At 43.7% G+C, this 18,966-nt stretch overlaps 2 protein-coding genes across 4 annotated transcripts in view; one reads left to right on the forward strand and one right to left on the reverse strand.

The window, feature by feature from the left end:
- The window catches only part of MAP2K4 (mitogen-activated protein kinase kinase 4), a 64,841-nt gene extending 61,626 nt beyond the window's left edge, over window positions 1–3,215 (forward strand). For all 3 annotated transcript variants that reach the window (XM_054977110.1, XM_054977112.1, XM_054977111.1), the window contains one exon: window positions 328–3,215. In XM_054977110.1, the coding sequence (XP_054833085.1) occupies window positions 328–441 (114 nt within the window). In that variant the 3' untranslated portion in view covers window positions 442–3,215. The remainder of the gene's footprint in view (window positions 1–327) is intronic.
- A 2,956-nt stretch (window positions 3,216–6,171) lies between these two features.
- Window positions 6,172–18,966, reverse strand: part of MYOCD (myocardin) — a 43,512-nt gene continuing 30,717 nt past the window's right edge. Inside the window, exons 8-14 of the mRNA XM_054975227.1 lie at window positions 15,921–16,046; window positions 14,663–14,919; window positions 13,932–14,085; window positions 11,942–12,892; window positions 10,349–10,462; window positions 8,801–8,858; window positions 6,172–7,418 (exon numbers count right to left, since the gene is read on the reverse strand). Of these exons, the coding sequence (XP_054831202.1) occupies window positions 6,847–7,418; window positions 8,801–8,858; window positions 10,349–10,462; window positions 11,942–12,892; window positions 13,932–14,085; window positions 14,663–14,919; window positions 15,921–16,046 (2,232 nt within the window). The 3' untranslated portion in view covers window positions 6,172–6,846. The remainder of the gene's footprint in view (window positions 7,419–8,800; window positions 8,859–10,348; window positions 10,463–11,941; window positions 12,893–13,931; window positions 14,086–14,662; window positions 14,920–15,920; window positions 16,047–18,966) is intronic.

Raw genomic sequence — 18,966 nt, forward strand, 5'->3', positions numbered from 1 at the left:
CCAGCTATTTAGATTGCAGCAGGAGAACAGATCCATTGCCTCGTTCTTCCCTGATTGCCAAGAATCCCTCCCACCACTACCACTACAGTTGGCTTTTACATTTTTATCACCTCAGTGTTAAAAGTATATGCCTCCGCAGGGATATTTCTAGGGAGGGCAGCAGGCCCTGCATGCAGCTGTTTGTGTATGCGATCTCGCTCGGTGGCCCCGTGTTGGATCAGCTCTCATAGAATGTTACATTGAAAGCCCTTTGGGGTGCTCTGGGTGCTTTTTATGCCTGTGTGTGACAAAAATCATAAGAAGTTTTACTTCTTTCTCTTTTCCTAGAAACATCCCTTCATTCTAATGTATGAGGAACGAACAGTGGATGTTGCGTGCTATGTTTGTAAAATCCTGGATCAAATGCCTGCAACTCCCAGCTCTCCAATGTATGTCGATTGATACTGCTGCTACATCAAAACTCTAGTGCAAGTGCTGAGAGAAAGCAAGATGTACAGAATCTTCATCCCATATTGCAGTGTTTTAATGCTCGCCCAGACACCATGTGCAATAATGTTGGTGTTTTTCTTCCATTCTGTCTGTATATTATTGTCACTTATAAAGTGCATCCATGTAATACCTGATCACACAGTGTTAGTGTCGGTCAAAGAGAGACCTCATTTGCTCTTTTTGTGGACATATTCATGAAATGTGGAAACAAATAACATTTATTCATTGACCATGATTGGATAGCACCTAAAGATAATTTGTAGACTTGGAGACCTTCTCAGCATCTACTGGAATTTTTATTCTCTCAGACTCTTCCAATCGTTACAAATAATTTAAAAGAAAGGAAGTTAGGCGTTGTCTGTCTAAATATATAAAGAGACTCTGCTTGGGGAGAAGAACTTGTGCAGCCAGATGCGTTGCACTTTATCTTCTGGAACTAGCAAAGGAGGGATAATATATATATCTTCACAAAGTGCAATAGATGAATTGATCTGAAATTCTGTTGCTTTACAGTCACAGTGTATGTTCTGAGGACAGTGTGGCTCAGCAGAACTTCATGGGTGGGGTGGGGGTGGGAAAATAATCATGTAAAATGGATTATGTCTTTACCAAAAAAAGATGCATTGCATTAAAAGAGGATAACAAACTTTTTAAGAGACAGAGAATAATGTATTATTTCCATTTCCAAGCAAGCCACTCTTTGGTAGTACTAGATGTCCTGTAAATTGTTACCTGGTGAGATAAGACTTTGATCTGAGGATTTATTAAACTACTCAGTTGAATTTAACTGGCTTGTGACCCCTGATTTCTAACTTCACCATGCTTGTTAGCTGGCTGAGCTTCTGAAAGGGCAATGGAGAGCTTGCAGGAGTGGAGAAAAACTATATTATTCCGTAAACATTTGTAAGTCATCTCCACCCACCTGCTGCAGCTCTCCAAACTCCTAATACAGGACCTCCCCACAGAGCTCCATGTATGACTTGGAATCTCTGCTTTATGTCTGATATCTATTACCGTTATCAAAAATACTTCGATCCCCTCCTTCTGCTGGATTGCTCAATTCCCAAAACTGCTGCAGGAAGGCTACTTAATATGCTTTGTTGTGGGTAGATCAGGGCTCAATTTGAGGGGGAACACGCAGGAACGCAGTTCCGGTAGTTCTCCTAAGAGGTCAGGTGGCCCTGCCCACCTGATTTTTGGCCATTTTGGGCCCGTTTTGGCCTGAATTGGGCCCAAAATGGCCAGGATTGGTCCTAAAACAGCCAGGATTGGGCCCAAAATGGCCAGGATCGGGCCTCTTACGGCTGGTGGATCACTCTCCTGCTCAGCAGCAGCCCAATTCTGACCATTTTGGGCCCCTTTTCAGCCCTTATCAGCCATTTTGGGCCCCATTTCAGCCCTGAATGGCCAGGATTGGGTCCAAAACAGCCAGGATACGTGAGGGCATGGGGTGTGGCATACGCAAATCAGTTATGCCAATGACACACTTCTGGTGATGGCAAGGGGTGTGGCATATGCTAATGAGTTATGCTAATGAGTTCCTGCAGCTCTTTTTCTACAAAATGACCTCTGGGGTAGATTCTGAAATCTTAAGATAAGTTTTTCGGGAAAACGCTTTCTTAAAAGCTGTTAATAGCAAGAATTGGAATGTTCAAATTCCTTCCAAATATGTGATCAAAAAAAGAATTCTAGAGAAATTGTCAAACCTCTCACCTTAAAAATAAAGCCTCTAAAATAATTCCTAGTATTTTAGTCCTCTGATCTGCATCAGGTGAGGCCAATTCCTCAGTTATAAAGGAAATGAAGTGATATTTTTAAGACCCATCATTATTTAAAATTTCAGTACAGAATCCCGTTATACATGGACGAGGAGGAGAATTGTAAGTGAGAGCGTTGGTGAGCACAGGACTCCTGGGCTTAGCCAGTTCACTTTATCTCCTCCTAGTTCACCAGTTGATTCACAAGCTCTTACCGCAAAAAAGTTGTGTGTGTAGGAACGTGGTCGTCACTAAATGGGATTAAAGCCTAATGTAGCAACAGAATGGAAACTATCTGGAACTCTTCTCATGCAGTAATTCTGCTCCTGTGTTCCTGTTCAGATTGGGAAGAGGGTCAGCCCTGTTAAGAGTGTCCCAACTGCTCTTGCCTCGTTCTTTGTCTCTGTAATTGCCCCTTGTCATTGTCAAAAGTTGGACAGCCCTCTCTTTCTCCCACTCTTTTTTTGTGTGTATTTTAACATAACACTCCCCTTTCCGTTAACCGAGAACTGGAGGTAGCTTCCAATTCAGGCTCAGTGAATGATTGAGAAACAAGACCGTTCTAGCATATTAATCATAGATTGTTATAATATACTATTAAGGGTGCGGCATTTATATTACAGTGTATGTTTATAAAGATGTATAGTGTTCAGAAGCTGTGAAAATAGTGTAAGAACTGTACATTGTGAGCTCTGGTTAATTTTTTTTTCCTTCTTGTACCATAGAAAAAAAATGTATAAAATTTTATTGAGAAGCTGATGTGCAGGGGGGATATTGCCTTATTGTCTGTAAGTAAAATGGAGTTTGACAACATAATGGCTTCTAAGAGCTTCCAGCTATTTTATCCTTTCCTGACTTTCTTCTCTTCTATTTAAAATACTCTACATGGAATCAAAGTGTTAATGTAATAGTTCTATTTTTTTTTTCCGCCTGCAGGTCAGTTGTAATAAATCAAAGATGCAACTGTGACCTTGTTATTCTTGTTATAAGGTCAGACACATGATGGGGGGAAATAATTAAATGCTATATAGAATATTTTTAAAAAAACCCATTTTCCTGTGGACAGAAATCCCCATTTATTGATGCTTGTAGGGAAGACCAAAAGGGGCTCTGAGTCTCTACAATCTCCCTCCCAGCTCTTTCTTTTGCCATTTTGATGTAATCATTCCTGACCATTGCCAGCTCCTTAGCCCAGTTCTTGATCCTCTGAATCCTCTGACAGCTGGACGCTGTCTGTAAACTGGATAGCCAGTACTGCAGCAGAAGGCAGCCAGTGCTGAAAGGGATCAAATTAATTGTATCTTCTGTGTGATGATTCTGCAAATGGATCCCAGAATTGCACTTGTCTTGTCCGCAGCAGAGTTACTGATCCACTGTTACCATCAAAATCCTTATCAAGTAGCTCCCACCTCCATTTATGTCCCAACTAGAGGTTCTTTCTTGTTTTTGTATTAGTTGGCTTTGACAAACGTGAAAATCATGTAAACAGGATCCTGTGCATTATTTGGTCTCTTCCAATTTTGTTTTCTCTGAGAATCTTTTTGTAAGTCTGAATTCTGAATGAAGTACTGGGGGAAGCCTAGGTTCTAATTGTTCTTCAGAAGTAAGAGGACTAGAAACTTGACTGAATTGCTAGCTGGGATTTGCCCAGCTTTGAACCTCGGCTCAGCCGTAAAACATGTTGGATTGCCCTGGGCAAATTACAGACTAACCTACAGTAAAGGATGCTGAGCAAAGATGAAATTAGTGATATTATAACTCATCTTGAGCCCTTGGGGGCAGGCTCCAAAGGCATCTGAATCACTGCTAAGAGCCAGCATGGTTAAACTAGGATCTTGGGAGACCCAAGTTGGAATTCCTACTCTGCTATTGAAGCTTGTGACCGTGTGCTAGTCACTCAGCCTAACCCACCTCACAGGGTTGTTGTTAAGATAAATGGAAAGGAGAATTATGTCAGCTACTTTGGATTCCCACTGAGGTGGGGAAAGGGGGGTATAAACATCTTAAATATTACATAGGCAGGAGTTGCAGACTGAAAGGAACTACCAGCTTTTTAAAAACTTGCACGTGACAAAAAATGAAAACAACAAGTCACAGGGATTCTTTTAATAGGTCTGGCAGTGCTGGTCACAGAGGTAAGGCAGTGTGTTTATTTACAGTACGTGTGGTTATTTTAGTAGCTGATAGCATCCCTTCAAATGCTATCCTTAAAGCCCTGTACCGCATGACAGTGTAGCACCTAAAACTAGTCTGGATTCAAGTGCTTTAAAAAACTCTCCATGGAATGACTTCTAAATTTTTGCATATTAAAATTAAAAAGTAAAGAAAAACAAGCTTGTGAAGGATTACTCTATCCTACCAGTGCAATGTGAACATTTGTACAATAGAAAAATCATGCTTTTAAATAGTGACCTTAACAGCAAAACTTTTTTTTATACAACATGCAGCAATATTAAAGCCAGCTATGATTCTCTCCTCACTCTGACCTCAGGAGTTTCACTACGCCTTACTGAGGCTGGAGTTTCACACATTTGGTCTGCAGAAACCACTGCCCTGGTACAGTTCAAGCTGACCTCCAGCCAAGATACTGAAGGGTACACTGTCCTTTCTGAGCTCTTTTGATTTCCAACAAATGCTCCTTCCAGTAACACAAATATTAAATATGCTCCATTGGTATATATTTTTGTAACAGTCTTTGGTTAGATTTGCTCACAAAATTTCTCAAGAGTGGGTTCATATACAGAAAAACTGTCCCAAGCAGACTTAACAATGGTCAAAGGGATTCCTCCCTCCCTCCCTGTGTTGACAAACCTTTCTGAATTGCAGTGTATGGATTTACAAAAGAAACACACTAGTGAATTTTGTTACTGCAAAGCGCTCTACACACTTGGAAGAACACGCTCCTCCTCCTTGATTTGTGGATTCACAGCTGTTCTCGAGGATTTTTTTTTTCTTTTGGTAGGGGACTCATTATCCTTCAGCTCCCCAGATGATGACTCAGCAGGAAGCACAGAACAGGGTAATAATGGCTGAGGCACTAGAACGTGGTGAACTTGAGTTTTGTATTGTATGGCTACTTCTAGTCCACAATACTGGAACATTTTCCCCCAGTAGGCTGAGGAAATCAAAGGCACGATTTCAGTGAGCTCATTCCTTGCAGCGCCATAGAACAGGTATGTTTTAAGGATGGGATGTTTTGTGGGCAGACTTCAAGATGAAAAGAAAAAATAGATATAGCCCTGAGGGACAATGCTGAGGTTTATCTCGCAAGAAGCAGAAATTCTTCCATCAAGTACTATGTTGTCAGGATACAGCTAGAAGATTCAGTGGGGTGGTTTAATGTGATTGCCCTTCTCTGGAATCTTGTTCTGCTTCATCTTACTGTAATAGAATGTTCACAGTCATGCTATAAGGATTATGTCTGCCTTCCACTTAACATGGTTCAGACTTGCTCCTGGAGCTACACTCATTTACAACGCAGAAGTAGATGGAGCAAATGTAAACAGTCAGGCCAAACAACCGAACAGATGATGTAAAGGCTTTCACACTAGCCTGATTCATTTACACCAAGAAGCTTATCACACAGCTATTCTATTGCGGCATCTGTAATAAGACAGCAACCCTTCTAATTTCAGATGGGGAAGATAAGGATTCGGGAAAGAGAGGCAGCTAAGCGCTAGCAGTGTTGGGAGATGCACGCTGCCTAGTAATCCTCTCTGCTAGACATAACTGATAGGATGGGAATGAGAGGAATTTTTTCCTGCAAGACAACTCAGCGATGATCATAGGTCCTTTCTATGATAAGCACTTTTTATTCATAAAATGATCAAACTACTGGAAGGAGGAATGTTCCTGAAGACACATTTTAGGAATTTCTTTAAAATAGAGGAAGGCCCTGAAGGAACACCAAATATGCCTTCCTACCGCTACGTTAAGGACACTTCATTTCTGAACTCTTTAAAAAAAAAAAACTACTTTTTTGGTTCTTTTCAGGTAGACTAAATCATGCCCTGATTCTGCTGCAAGTCCCTTTAAAACTGCAGAAACAAAAGGCAAGGCAGAGAAAGAGGTGTTCAATGAAATGTATGATAGTTTTGGGAGGGAAAAGCCATCAACTAAGGCTCACTGGTTAGCAGCAGGCTGGTTTTAGTGAAAAAAGGTGTTCATAGATACGCTGAGGACAAAGGTTTTTCAAAAGTGTGTTGGGAGCCACAAAGGGTCTGTCAGGAGTACATAGTGGTCTGCCTACAGTCTGTAGTGGGGACAATATAGTGCACTTGATAAGAGTTGATTTATGTGTTATGGATGAAATGGACAGAGGCATACGAAGGGACTGCCCTTGGAAACCGTTTGGAAGTTCTAAGGTTAGCTAAATTGAGTGGATTTGCTTAATTAGAAGGAGAATCTTTTGTTTGAGGTTGCTTGTTTGTATGTGGGGGGTGATTCCATTTGTAATGAAAAGTTCATTTATGTCCAGGGAAACACTGACTCCAGTTTTTCCTCCCTGGATGGTACCAGAGTTCCTTGGTTTAATCTCTTAGTCCCTTTTGTGGAAATTATTTATGGCTGGTCACGTCACCATTTGTAGGGCTCATCTTGTTCACCATTGTTGTAAGTGCAGGTCCATGGTGCTGTTCAAGTTGAGATCAGTAACATCTAAGAAATCAATATTGAAGATGCTGGGTCCTGTGGTGGTGAGGGAACCAAAACCATTAGCTGAGCTAGGTGGAGTGAGATCCAGCCATTCCATTGTTTCCCAAGGAGACTCTGTGAAGCTCACATGCAAACCAGATCCGTCACCAGAAGAGGGAGACAGCTGAGTCTCCATGGGCGAGAGGGGTGTTGGCAAGATCTCATGAGGTGTGAGTAGTTCATCAGCCGTTTTGCTGGAAAATCCTTCCATCACCCCTTCAAAGTGAGGCTCTTCACCACCTACCTTCAGAAGCGTGACCTCATTGGTTCGCCCCAATGGGCTGTGGGAATTTAACAAGATTTCAAGATGGCTGTCATTGTTGCCAGGGCCATGTTCAAAGGAGAGCTGACTTGAAGGGCCTTGCTCAAATGTAGATGATGCTTTTAGTAAGGAAGATGTACCAGAAGTCCCTGAAGACACTGTTATCTGAGGCACTTTCTGAAGACAAGGCCGGTCATCTTTGGCATTTGCAGGCATTTCTGTTTGCAAACCAAAAGTGACAGGAAAGCAACAACTAATCAACAGTGTGATTATACCATCAACTTGGGTTACTCCATAGCCTTCAATATTACAAAATATTGGACACCTCAGTGGTCACTGTCTCCAAGGTTGAAGGAGACAGACAATGGGCCTTCATCTTTTCTTTGCAGTACTAGGATGGCCACTGGGACAGAACAGCCATGGTCTTACTGTGATGGCAGCAGATAATCTCTATTGAAGTATTGGGTAAATAAAATTACATGTAATTTTCTACTGGATCAGACCCCTATAGAATTAATGCTTCTTGGGGTTTCTGTGAGCCTGCATGGATTAGGTAGCAATAAGAGGGAAAGAAAATTCGTGCAAGAATTTCATGCAAAATTCATGCAGCTGAAACTCATCAGAAAAATGTTAGTACGAGGGGAAATGTTTATAAGACAGCAGAATGGTGTTGATTCAAAAGTTGATGTGCAAGGACTAGTGCATACAAAATCACAAGGGCATGAGTTTAGGGCAACAGTTTGTAGTATTGTGAGGTCAGCATAAGAGGAGGTGGTGGGTACTGGAATCTGAGGGAGCTAGTGCCACGCTAGCAATGCATTTTACCACTTTTCTGTGCTTGCGGTTTGGGGTACTTTCAGTCAATGATATGGTAGAGCTTGAGGGAGAGGACAGAAGTGGGAGTTGTGGGCAGTGGCATTGTGCATAGCTCTGTGTTGGTTCATGCCAGATATATGACCAATATTTGGCATTGGTCTTATTACCGCCTACCACACCTGGTATCACAAGAAACCATCCTTGGTTCCAGTGCACAAGACCCAGCTTCTGGCCTGGCTCATTTAAAAAGTGGGTCTGAATTCAAACTCTAGCAATCCCTCTCTTTTAACAGCCTAAATATATGCCAGTATAATCAAAGCTCATTTTCTGAATGTTGGAAAAGTTTAAACACTGTTAAAACTTCCAAGTGAATCCTCGTTGCTTAAAATAAACTTGTCAACATAGATGGGCACAGGAAGTGTTCCCTCTGGGCATGGCTATAAGAACACTTGTGCAAGAAGCGGTGGGTATGGCCACACTCACAGGGAAATCCTAAGTAGAGTTACTCCAGTCTAAGCCCATTTAAATTAATGGGCTTACACTGGAGTAACTCTGCTTAGGATTTCACTGTTAGTCTCTCTCTCTCTGTAACTAGCTGGCATGATTAGCAGGCATTTGGCTCAAACAGAGCTATGCAGTGTGACTAACTGATGTAAGGGAGATTGTCTGAAATAGCAGTCATAGGCACCATGCTACAGGCAGTGGACAGATAAGGCTCCTTGTAGGCACTACATGTCCTCCCTGGGCAGACTGAGTCCTGAATCATCCTCTGGGTACTGCCTACCTCCAGTTTCAATAAGCACATCCAACAGCTCATCCATCTGCTGACTTCGGGTCATCTGCTGCAACAAGAAGGAAAGCAGGGGAAATGGCAAACATCAGCTATTTGAACCCAGATGCAACAACAACAACAACAAAAAACTCAGCTTGGGAGGATGGAAACATCATGAGGGCCGTCCGGGAGAATGCCAAAAGCCGGACTGGTCTGGTTTGTCAGTTTTTTTAGTAGTTTTTGGTAGTTTTCTCTCACAGGATACCAGAGTCATTTGGTGAATCTATTGGATTATTATGCACATCAAATACACCTTTTAATGTACCCTCTAGGTGCATAAAAGCCTGAGAAGCAACCTCAATCTCCCTGGCAACACACAATGAAATGCCTTTCCCCAATCTCTGCTTCAAACTGTCCCCAATTATATTTACTCAAAAGAAAATCCTATAAACTTTAATATTACTTCTTTGATTAGGGTCACAGCCTCCCTCTTCCTCTAGTAAGTCTGGTTGAGCGCCACCTGCTCTTGGGAGTCAACCTTTGGTGCTCTCAAGTATGCCCACTTGAACAAGGTATTCTTTGGGTGCTTCGGACAAAGCTGGGTCATTCACAGATCTCTATTTATTTATTTAATTCAATTTATATTCCGCCCTCCCTGCATCAGCAGGCTCAGGGCGGATTACAATCAGTATAGTAATTTAAAATACATATAACTTTAAAACCAATAAAACCGTATAAATACTTTAAACATACAACAGCAGATTTCTCCAAAAACCACCACCCAACCATCTCCAAAAGTATTTAACAGGCTGAGTGGTAGATACTTCTAGTAGGGGGGAATGTTTTCCTCTAGTCGGCTGGCGGGGAGGCTCAACCAGCATCAACCATACACCTGGCGGAACAGCTCTGTCTTGCAGGCCTGGCAGAAGGATAACAAATCCGGCCGGGCCCTGGTCTCTTTAGACAGAGCTTTCCACCAGGTTGGAGCCAGGACCGAAAAGGCCCTGGCTCTGGTTGACTTGACACTAGGCGGGCCTCCCTGGGACCAGGGACCATTAACAGCTGTTTGTCACTGGATCAAAGTGTCCTCCGGGGCTCATATAGGGAGAGGAGTTCCCACAGATACGCCGGTCCCAGTCCGCATAGGGCTTTACAGGTTAATGCCAAAACCTTGAATCTGATCCGGTTTTTCTTTAAAATTGCTAACACCTGTCCTGTAGAGGTCACAGTCCTGCTATTGTTTACATAGTTTCTTATCGAGGGATGAAAAGAGACGTCAAGAGCCCCTGCCTTAGCCAGGATGGAACTGCTGTTTCTCACTCCCGCCTGTTACTCAACCTCTGTCCAAGTCAAATGTTGATTGAATTTGAGCTTTTGCTTGAACATCTTGAATTGTTTTTCTACGATGGTAAATCTACATTTCGAACCTGTAGCAATGAGCTGATTTCACTCACAGGCCACACAACACACTGAAATCTTCCAAGGGATTTTGCTACATGAGCAGCCATCAGATCAAATAAGCCACAGTCAAGCATAAATTAGCAAGCGCCAGACAGTTACCTGCTTCACTGCATCAGCGTATGGTGGAGGCTGTTTTCCTTCTGGAAGGGCAGCATTTGACTTACAGAAGCTGGGTGACAGAAGAGCATACTTCTGGCCTCCCTGTGTTGGTATCTACCAAGAAGAAAAGTCAATCACAGGAATAAAAAAATCAGGTGAGCAAAGGCTGTGCAGCTCTATGATTGCATCAAAAATCTCTAGACATATTTGCCCCTTGCACATAGGAGTAAACGATCAGTCAATGAATAGAAATTTGAGAGAACAGCAAAGGCAGTTTACCCAGTCTCCCTTGCTATATTTATCCTTCCTGAACTACTGAAAATGTTCTCTATCCCATAAGAGAATGTGTAACAGAAAATAACTTTACTTCTGACAAGGTACCTGTGTGGGGGGGCGGGGGGGAGAGAGGGAGATGGAGGCTCTTATCTTGGATGGGTGGAGAAGACTTGCAGGGGTGTCAAGAATATAATATATCCTGTGACAGGGTCAAGTGGCTGGGGGACCACACCTGGGGTCAGGTGGGCTGCAGGGAGCTAAGAGATGCTGGTGGAGAAGAAAGGGTGTCCAGGTCACATTGAGAAGCAGGCGCTAGGAGGGCAAAGCACACCCCAGGTGGAGCAGCTTTGGCTGATGGCCTGATCAGGGCCAGCAGAGATCTGCAGCAGCACCAGCTGGTACAGGGTTGAGCTCTGCTGGTCGAGGCAGGCTTTAAAAGCAGCAGCATGATGCTATTTGGAGTGGCTAATGGAGTGGAGAGAGGGATTTGCAGGCCATGTGTAGGAAGGGTGGTGGCAACTACTTCCTTGCCTTTATTGTATATTTGGAATAAATGGTTGTTATTGAACTCACTTGTGAGTCTACTGCGTTCTTGGGGAAATGGGACCCATGTAAACTAGACCTTCATTTAGCCTGCAATAGGCCCAGTGCTCCAACCTGCCCAGGAGCCACACTGTCCTGCTGCCTATCCCTACAGAGATGATGGTTGTTCCGTACCGCCAGCAGGTCAAAGGCAACAAGATGCAGAAGTTAAGAAAACTGGGACTGTATAACACTGGAAGGAATTGGAAACTGTGTTACTTAAGAACAGAAGACCCACCTCTGAACCCGAAAGGCCTAGAAAGGTGTTTAGGGGGGGTGACAGCTGAGATGCCCTGTAATTTGAGAAAATGACCTGATCCTGTGTGAGGCACCACCTTCTAGTACTATGCACCACTGTGATTTCTAGATTCCACCTGTGACAGGTAAAAGTTCAAGGGATAGGCTGAGAAACCTTTTCCAGGTGTAACATGTTCATGCACAGCCACACTCTCATCACCTATCCCCAACTTCTAAAATGCTGTGAGCTTGGTAGTACCAACACCAATTTATTGTATGCTAGCAAAAAAAGGAAGCTTGGCTACGTAACGTTTTATGCATTTCCTAGGGTCACCTAGGGATTCGGGAGAACTCAGAATCTTCTTGCTCTTATCCTCTCTCCTGCCTGGTTCTCAGGCAAAAGGCCTTTTCATATAGACTTTCATTCCCTTATTAGCCACAACACCAAACCATTAAAAAGTACACATGAAAGATGTTACATATTCTAAGCTTCCTTACCGGAGTTGTGTGTAAATGGCTGTTTGCCTGTGGAGAACAGCTGCGTCCTTCACCTTGAGTATTGGGGGACACTGAAAGGAGGTAATGGCTGTTTGGTGAGGGGGGAAGGCTGATATGTTGTGGGCTCTTTGCTGCCTCTAGTGGAGAATGCTGGGGGGAGCATTGTGGGCTTAGGAATGTGGAAGACAGTATGCCATTTTGCCCTGAAGATTCCATGCAATGGCTATTTACAAGGCGGGGCAACTGTGGCGGCCCACAGTTATTCAGAGTATCAGAGCTGCTGGTTTGCCCCTTCAAGGTAGCTTGCTTGGATGCAAATGGACAGCTGGACACAGTGTTTTCTTGCTTGATTGGAAAGCCAAAGAAATGTCCGGAGGGTTGCTTCTCCTCTGCTCCATGGCTCCTTTTGCGCTTCTGAAGCTGCATCCTCAGCTCTTCCACTTGCCTCTGCTCTTGCTGCAGTTTCCAGGTTAGCTCGTTGATGACCTTTTGCTTTTCCACCAGCATCTTGTCTTTCTCTGTGTCAACTCTTTCCACTTCCAGCTGCATGCCAGCTCCATTCATGCTTCCTATCAAACTCTCTTCACACCCACCCTGCACAGGTGAAGGCTGCAAGACAAACTGTGGGGAAGACATGGGTCCTTCATTGAAAGTGTCTGGTAAGGAGCCGTTCACTGACAGGTCGGAAGAAGCTGGGGAGATGGGTGGTGTGGAGCTGGTGCTGCCAAAGTGGTAAAAGCCATTGGATAACAGGCTGGCTGAGGACTGAGACTGGTAGCTGGAGAGAGAGCTTGTTGGGGTCACTGGGAAGGTGACTGTAGTTATTTCACTGAAACTGGGCACTGAACCCCCACTGCATTCTTGGAAAGGCCGCAGACGTTCCATCAGAGCTGTTTTTGTACCGGATACGGGAAGGCCCCTTATTCGGAGCTGCTGCCTCAACTCTGACACCTGAAATAAAAGCCCTGTGGTTAGTGACAACAACTGCGCGTATATACTGCTCTTCTAGATAGTTTAGTGCCCCACTCAGAGCAGTTAACAAAATCAATGTTATTATCATTTGCACAATCCAGCTGGGGAGCTGGGGCTAAGAGGAGAGGCTTACCCAAGGCCACCTACTTGAGCTCATGGCAATAGTGGGATTTGAACCTGAAGAGTGCTGATTTGCACCCCAACCACATAACCTCTGTTTGCTCCATCTTTGTGGGAAAATAGCAACCTGGCTGAATCAAGCAGGCCTATTCTGACATCCATCTAGCATGTTTTTATCCTGCCTTTCCTCCAAAGAGCTCAGAGCAGCATATATAGTTCTCCATTCCTCTTTTGTCCTAAAAAAACGTTAACTGAGATTATTTTGCTGACAGAGTTACAGCATATGAGCTGAGTGCAATTGGTTTTTACCTGGACTTTAGCTATAAACTGTATTATGCACCATGAAATAGGCATCTTTAATGTTATCTATTGTTTTGGCATCATTTAGAGTATAAAGCTTTCTAAACTCACATTTCTGGTATAAACCAAAGTTTATGACAATGAGTTTGAACTAGACTTGAATGCCTACTAGGTTCAAGAAATTGTTGTCCAGGATGGGCTTAGGATAATCTTCTAACATTGCAAATATAGTTACAACAAACCTTCTTTAATAGTCCTGAGTTAAGCTGCATTTGCAAATCAGAGTCCATGCAGTGCTATCTGAAAGCAAGTCAATGTCCATTCTGAACTACATAATAAAAAAACCTGTCTTCGCTCTGGTACTGTAGAATTTAGTACAGAAATAATTGTCACTGGAACCCCAAATCAGAAACTAGATGTAGATTATATTTTCAAATGTTGGATGCAAACATAGTACTTAACCTTTACCAGTTCCCTGGATTTCCCAGTGACTGCTATCTAGTTGCAGGAGTGGTTTTAATTTTGAATTTGGAGGATTTAGATGTTACCTCCTGACATGGAAATTTTTACTTACTATTACCCAACACAGAACACTCACTTTTAAGTCATCCAGATTGGATGGCAAAGGACCCGGTTTGAGAGTCGAAATGCAGGGCTGTCCTGAAAAGGTGCCTTTCACAGGAGAAAGAGGACTGTTTGCAACACCTGTTGGGGAAGAGCTTGTGGTTTTGCCCACTTGCTCACTGGGTTGCCTGAAAAACAAAAGGACAGATTTTTTAAAAATTAACATTGATTCCACACACGCTGGATAATGCACTTCCAATCCTCTTTATAAATCATTTGGAACGGATTTTTTTGTGTGCAGAACAAAAAATCCACCTCAAACGATTGATAAAATGCATTGAAAGTGTATTATCCAATGTGTGCGGAATCAGCCAATTGTTTCCTTGTTTATGCTGTTAGAAGGGAAGACGTGGCATCTTCTCCTTGTCCAGCTGATTCAACTTTACCTTTTAAAATAAAACTTGCTCAAGAAATGGTAATGCTTCCCCTGTTGGTTAAAAAGATGTTAAGGATATAGCCACTGAAGGGTAAACGATATTTAATTTATAATTTAATTTGCCTTACTTTGTATTGCATGGCTGTGTATTAAGTTCTTCAGAGGCTTGAAGGCAGAACAAATGGATTTCAACAGCACATCCCTCATCAAGGGCACTGAGAAAGTGTCTAACTCTGGCCAAAATATGTTGTGAAAAAATAATCGTAGCTTCTATAACAAAAAAGTTGTGTGTGGGGGTTGCTGTGGGAACCATTTCCGTTTCCACTCACTTCAGCTGACTGGCGTGAGCGCCAGGGTAGTTGAAATGCTGATGGTGCCGGTGCTGCTGTTGCTGACTGAGGATCTGGAGCTGTAGGAAGAGCTGCTGCTGCTGCAAGAGCCTGGCGTAGGCCGAGTCCATGGGAGGAGGAGACTTCTCGGCCTTCTGGTCAGGAGGAATGTACTGGTGGTATTTAAGCTTCTTCACTTTGGGCTTCGTCTCCTTGGGCTTTTTGTGGCGGTTCTTGCTGTCACTTGAGGGTTTTGACTGTACAGTGACACAAATAACAATTCAGTCAGAGAGCCTTCGATGTACTTGGGTAGGTGATTTAAGATGACCCAACCAATTAGTCACCTGCGTGAACTACTTTGTCAGCCTCTCTTTGGAGACTATCACGTTTTTCTGGACTTCAAATAAAGCTCTGTGGCTGCTGTTTGGAGATAACATCGGAATAGTGCATGACAATGTAAGAGAGGCCATACTAAGAGTTGGTTCTCTCTGGTCTTTTCTATTTGTTGGGAACTACAAAATATGATTGTCCTCTGTCAGTTGTGAAAGACTTATTCATACTTTTAAAAATACCTCAAAGTAGCAACCTAATCCTTTCCTGGGTGCTCCTTTTGATTATTTTAAAGACACAGGGTTAAACTACAAGTGACGCATGACACAGGTTGGACACTTGTCAGCTTCCCTCAAGTTTTGATGGGAAATGTAGGCAGCTTGGCGGAATGTCGGACAAGTGACAGTTGAAAAGTCCATTGGACAGCAGTTGGAGAGCCAAGCTGCAAGACCAGGATGCCTACATTTCCCATCAAAACTTGAGGGAAGCTGACAAGTGTCCAACCTGTGTCATTTGTCACTTGTAGTTTGGCCCACAGATACCTAATATGTACTCAGGTTTGTATACTCAAGGATAATTTTGAAGAGCAGCATTCCATCAGACTCAATATCCTCTTCACCCCATAGCCAGGACCAACTAAAAAACTTGGGCTGAATATAAGCACTACATATTATTGGACTGCCAACTTGCCCTCTTAGCTTAATTATCTGGGTTCTAATTCCATTGCCATACATTTCAGCTGAGCTTTTTTTGTGATGTGCAATGAGGTATAGTAACTCCCATCAGCAAACAAAGCCAACACTGCTATAGTCTTTGTCTTGCCTTCCCCTGATCTCCCTAGATGCAGGTTTTGTTGTTTTAGATTGGCACTATTTCTTGTGTATCTTTACAAATTTTCTTCCCCAATACTGAGACAGCAATGCCATACCTTTGCTGATGTGGCAATAGGGACTGGAGGCGTCTGTTGCCCGTTCAAGTCTTTTGGACTTTCTGGCTGGCTATTCTGCTGAGATGTCACATCAGCAGTATCATTTTCAAAGGTACTGGAATGGTCCTGAAATCAGAAGCCCATCGAATATACATTTTTTAAATGACTATTAATATGTACACTTTCAAGGAGTCTATTCACAGACAAAGATGCAGAGGAGTTAGCCGTGTTAGTCTGTAGTAGCAAAATCAAAAAGAGTCCAGTAGCACCTTTAAGACTAACCAATTTTATTGTAGCATAAGCTTTCGAGAATCAAGTTCTCTTCGTTAGATGCATCTGACGAAGAGAATTTGATTCTCGAAAGCTCATGCTACAATAAAATTGGTTAGTCTTAAAGGTGCTACTGGACTCTTTTTTATTTTATTCACAGACAGGCATCTTCAGATAAATATACATACCTGGCTCACACTACCAGTCCCACCGGTTCAGATATAATTGTCTTTGTGCACTTTGTTTACCTCTTTTTCTTAATTTTGGTTTGATCTATAGGTTAGCTAATCCCCTTGAGAGGCAACATCAATCTCCTGATACATTGCCTATTGCAACTTGTAACATGGCCAATGTAACATGAATGAAATTTTCCCAAAGTGAAACCAAGACCATTTTCACATGTCTTAAACGCCATGCAAAATCACGCAAAACTCATGGAATGGGCGCCCGTTTGAACAGCAACGCTGCAGAGGCAACTCCCTGTGGCAAACCATTTGTATGAGTTTCTCTTGATGTGGTCTGGGCAATTTTAACCACACTAATGCAAACTGCAAGAAAAGAAGGTTCGTATGGGCATGGTTAAAATTGTCCAATCCATGTGAGAATCCACACAAACAGAGTATAAGAAGCAAGGACTGGTAGCAATTTGTGGATCCAGTTCAAGGGTGTGGAGGGCAAGGGCGAGGCGACAGAAGACACAGAGCCACCAAATAAGAGTTCAAAAGGCCACAGCTTTTTTGATTACAGCTTTACAGCGTACTGGCACCATATGGGGGTTGGATGCAAGCATTGGCTGATGAGCCCCCATCTCTCAGCCCATCAGCTGCGGGGAGGGGGGCCATGGGACGGCAGTCAGTGGGAATGCATGTGGGTGTAAGCCAGTGTGTGATTCCCCTGCCATCTGGGAATGAGAATGCCTCGGCAACCCCTGCACTGGGCTTGCCCCTTAGGTGCCTCGCTCCCAAGATCCCTTAAGGGGATCCCCATCCATGGGGAAACAATCTCAACCAGGGGTATTTCCCCCCCCCAAAGGATCCCTGCCTCATGCCACCCCCACCCCAAAAATTGTGACAGAAGTGTAACCAGCAACCAACAACCCGAATGACTGAAAAACCCCGGACCACAGAAGGGAGAGGCCAAACTCCATCTACGCCAAGTCCCCACAAAGCTAAGGGGTGGGTGGGCAGAATGCTGATCATAGGCAACTGTGCAAGAGGTGTGGCTGGCTCTCCTATCTAAGCCCCACCCACAGACCAGATTGGAGCCTGCACCGGCCAGGTCTGACAGCAATGGGCCCTCCCACTGCTCAGTCAGGCTGCCGCTGATTGGCCAGCTGGGCAGTTTGAGCCCATTGGCTCCTGCACCTTGTGAGGAGGCTGCTGGGAGCCGCCCAGGTCAGCCCGCATGGTGGCTGCCTTATCCCAGTCCTGCACCCCTACAGCTCACAATCAGTACTCCCTATGAGTCTGGAGGCTTGGGCTTCTCACAGCAGTGAGAATGGTGCAGTTTCATAATTCAGCTACCAAATCCTAACTGCTGTTTACAAACTGTGTTGCTCATGAGGAAACTAGCTAAAATAAAATGCACTATCAACATATGAAATAATTACCCCAACACACAAACATTCCAGCTTTCACTGTAGAATCACAGTACAGTCCTAAGTGGAGTTATACCTTCCTGAGCTCATTGATTTCAATGGACTTAGAAGGGTATAACTCTGCTCAGGATTGCAGTACCAGTCTCCTGCTAGACGATGGATTCTAAGGAATAGGAATACTGCTAATTCTGAATTGGGATTGTGAATTCTTGCAAGGATGTCAACATAACGCACAGGTACTTGGAACACTCTGGCACCCTAAATATATATATATACAACGTATGTAAGAGGCACCCGATTTTTGAGTCTTCATCACAATCAATTCAACATTTTGGGGTGGTTTAGGACTCTCTGCCATAATATTTCTACACAGCTCAGGCAATTGTATTTATCAGGCCAGTGTTATTAGGGAAACCAAATGGACTATTGTTGGGCTCTCTGCCATAAGTGCCTGGAAAATGGAGGTGCCCCATGCCAAGTACACTGTGTAACAGAGCTGTGGAATGGAGGCGGGCAGCCCAAGCCAAGAATATGTCGTGTTCAGGTTAACAATGGTCCTGGATCCTTCGCAGGACACCCCAGTGTTTTATGTAACCATCAGAGGCTAACCTTTTCGATGATTTCCTCCTTAGGCTACAGTACCCTCACAGAGATTTGGGCGGAAATTCTATTTTTTACCCATTTTCAAAGCTTGGGGAGAGAAATCTTTTTCTTTCTGGGACTACCAGTTTTCTGTTAAAAACTCTTGCTGTGATTGTCTGATAATCGATACTTTCCACCAGGGCTTTTTTTCTGGGAAAAGAGGTGGTGGGACTTAATGGGTTGCCCTCGGAGAAAATGGTCACATGGCTGGTGGCCCCGCCCCCTGATCTCCAGACAGAGGGGAGTGTAGATTGCCCTCCGCGCCACTCAGTGGTGCGGAGGGCCATCTCAACTCCCCTCTGTCTGGAGATCAGGGGGCGGGGCCACCAGCCATGTGACCATTTTCAAGAGGTTCCGGAACTCCATTCCCCCGCATTCCCCCTGAAAAAAAGCCCTGCTTTCCACAGCTGAACTCTGGAAAACTGGTTCTGCACGTTTGCTGTGAACCAGCTGTGCACTTCACTGATTAGCTGGACCCTACATAGTCACTAAGATCCCCTCGATCTCAGGCAGTTTTGCACTTCAACAAAGTTATCC

The sequence above is a fragment of the Eublepharis macularius genome, chromosome 4 (genome assembly GCF_028583425.1).
Source record: "Eublepharis macularius isolate TG4126 chromosome 4, MPM_Emac_v1.0, whole genome shotgun sequence".
Classification (NCBI taxonomy): Eukaryota; Metazoa; Chordata; class Lepidosauria; order Squamata; family Eublepharidae; genus Eublepharis; species Eublepharis macularius.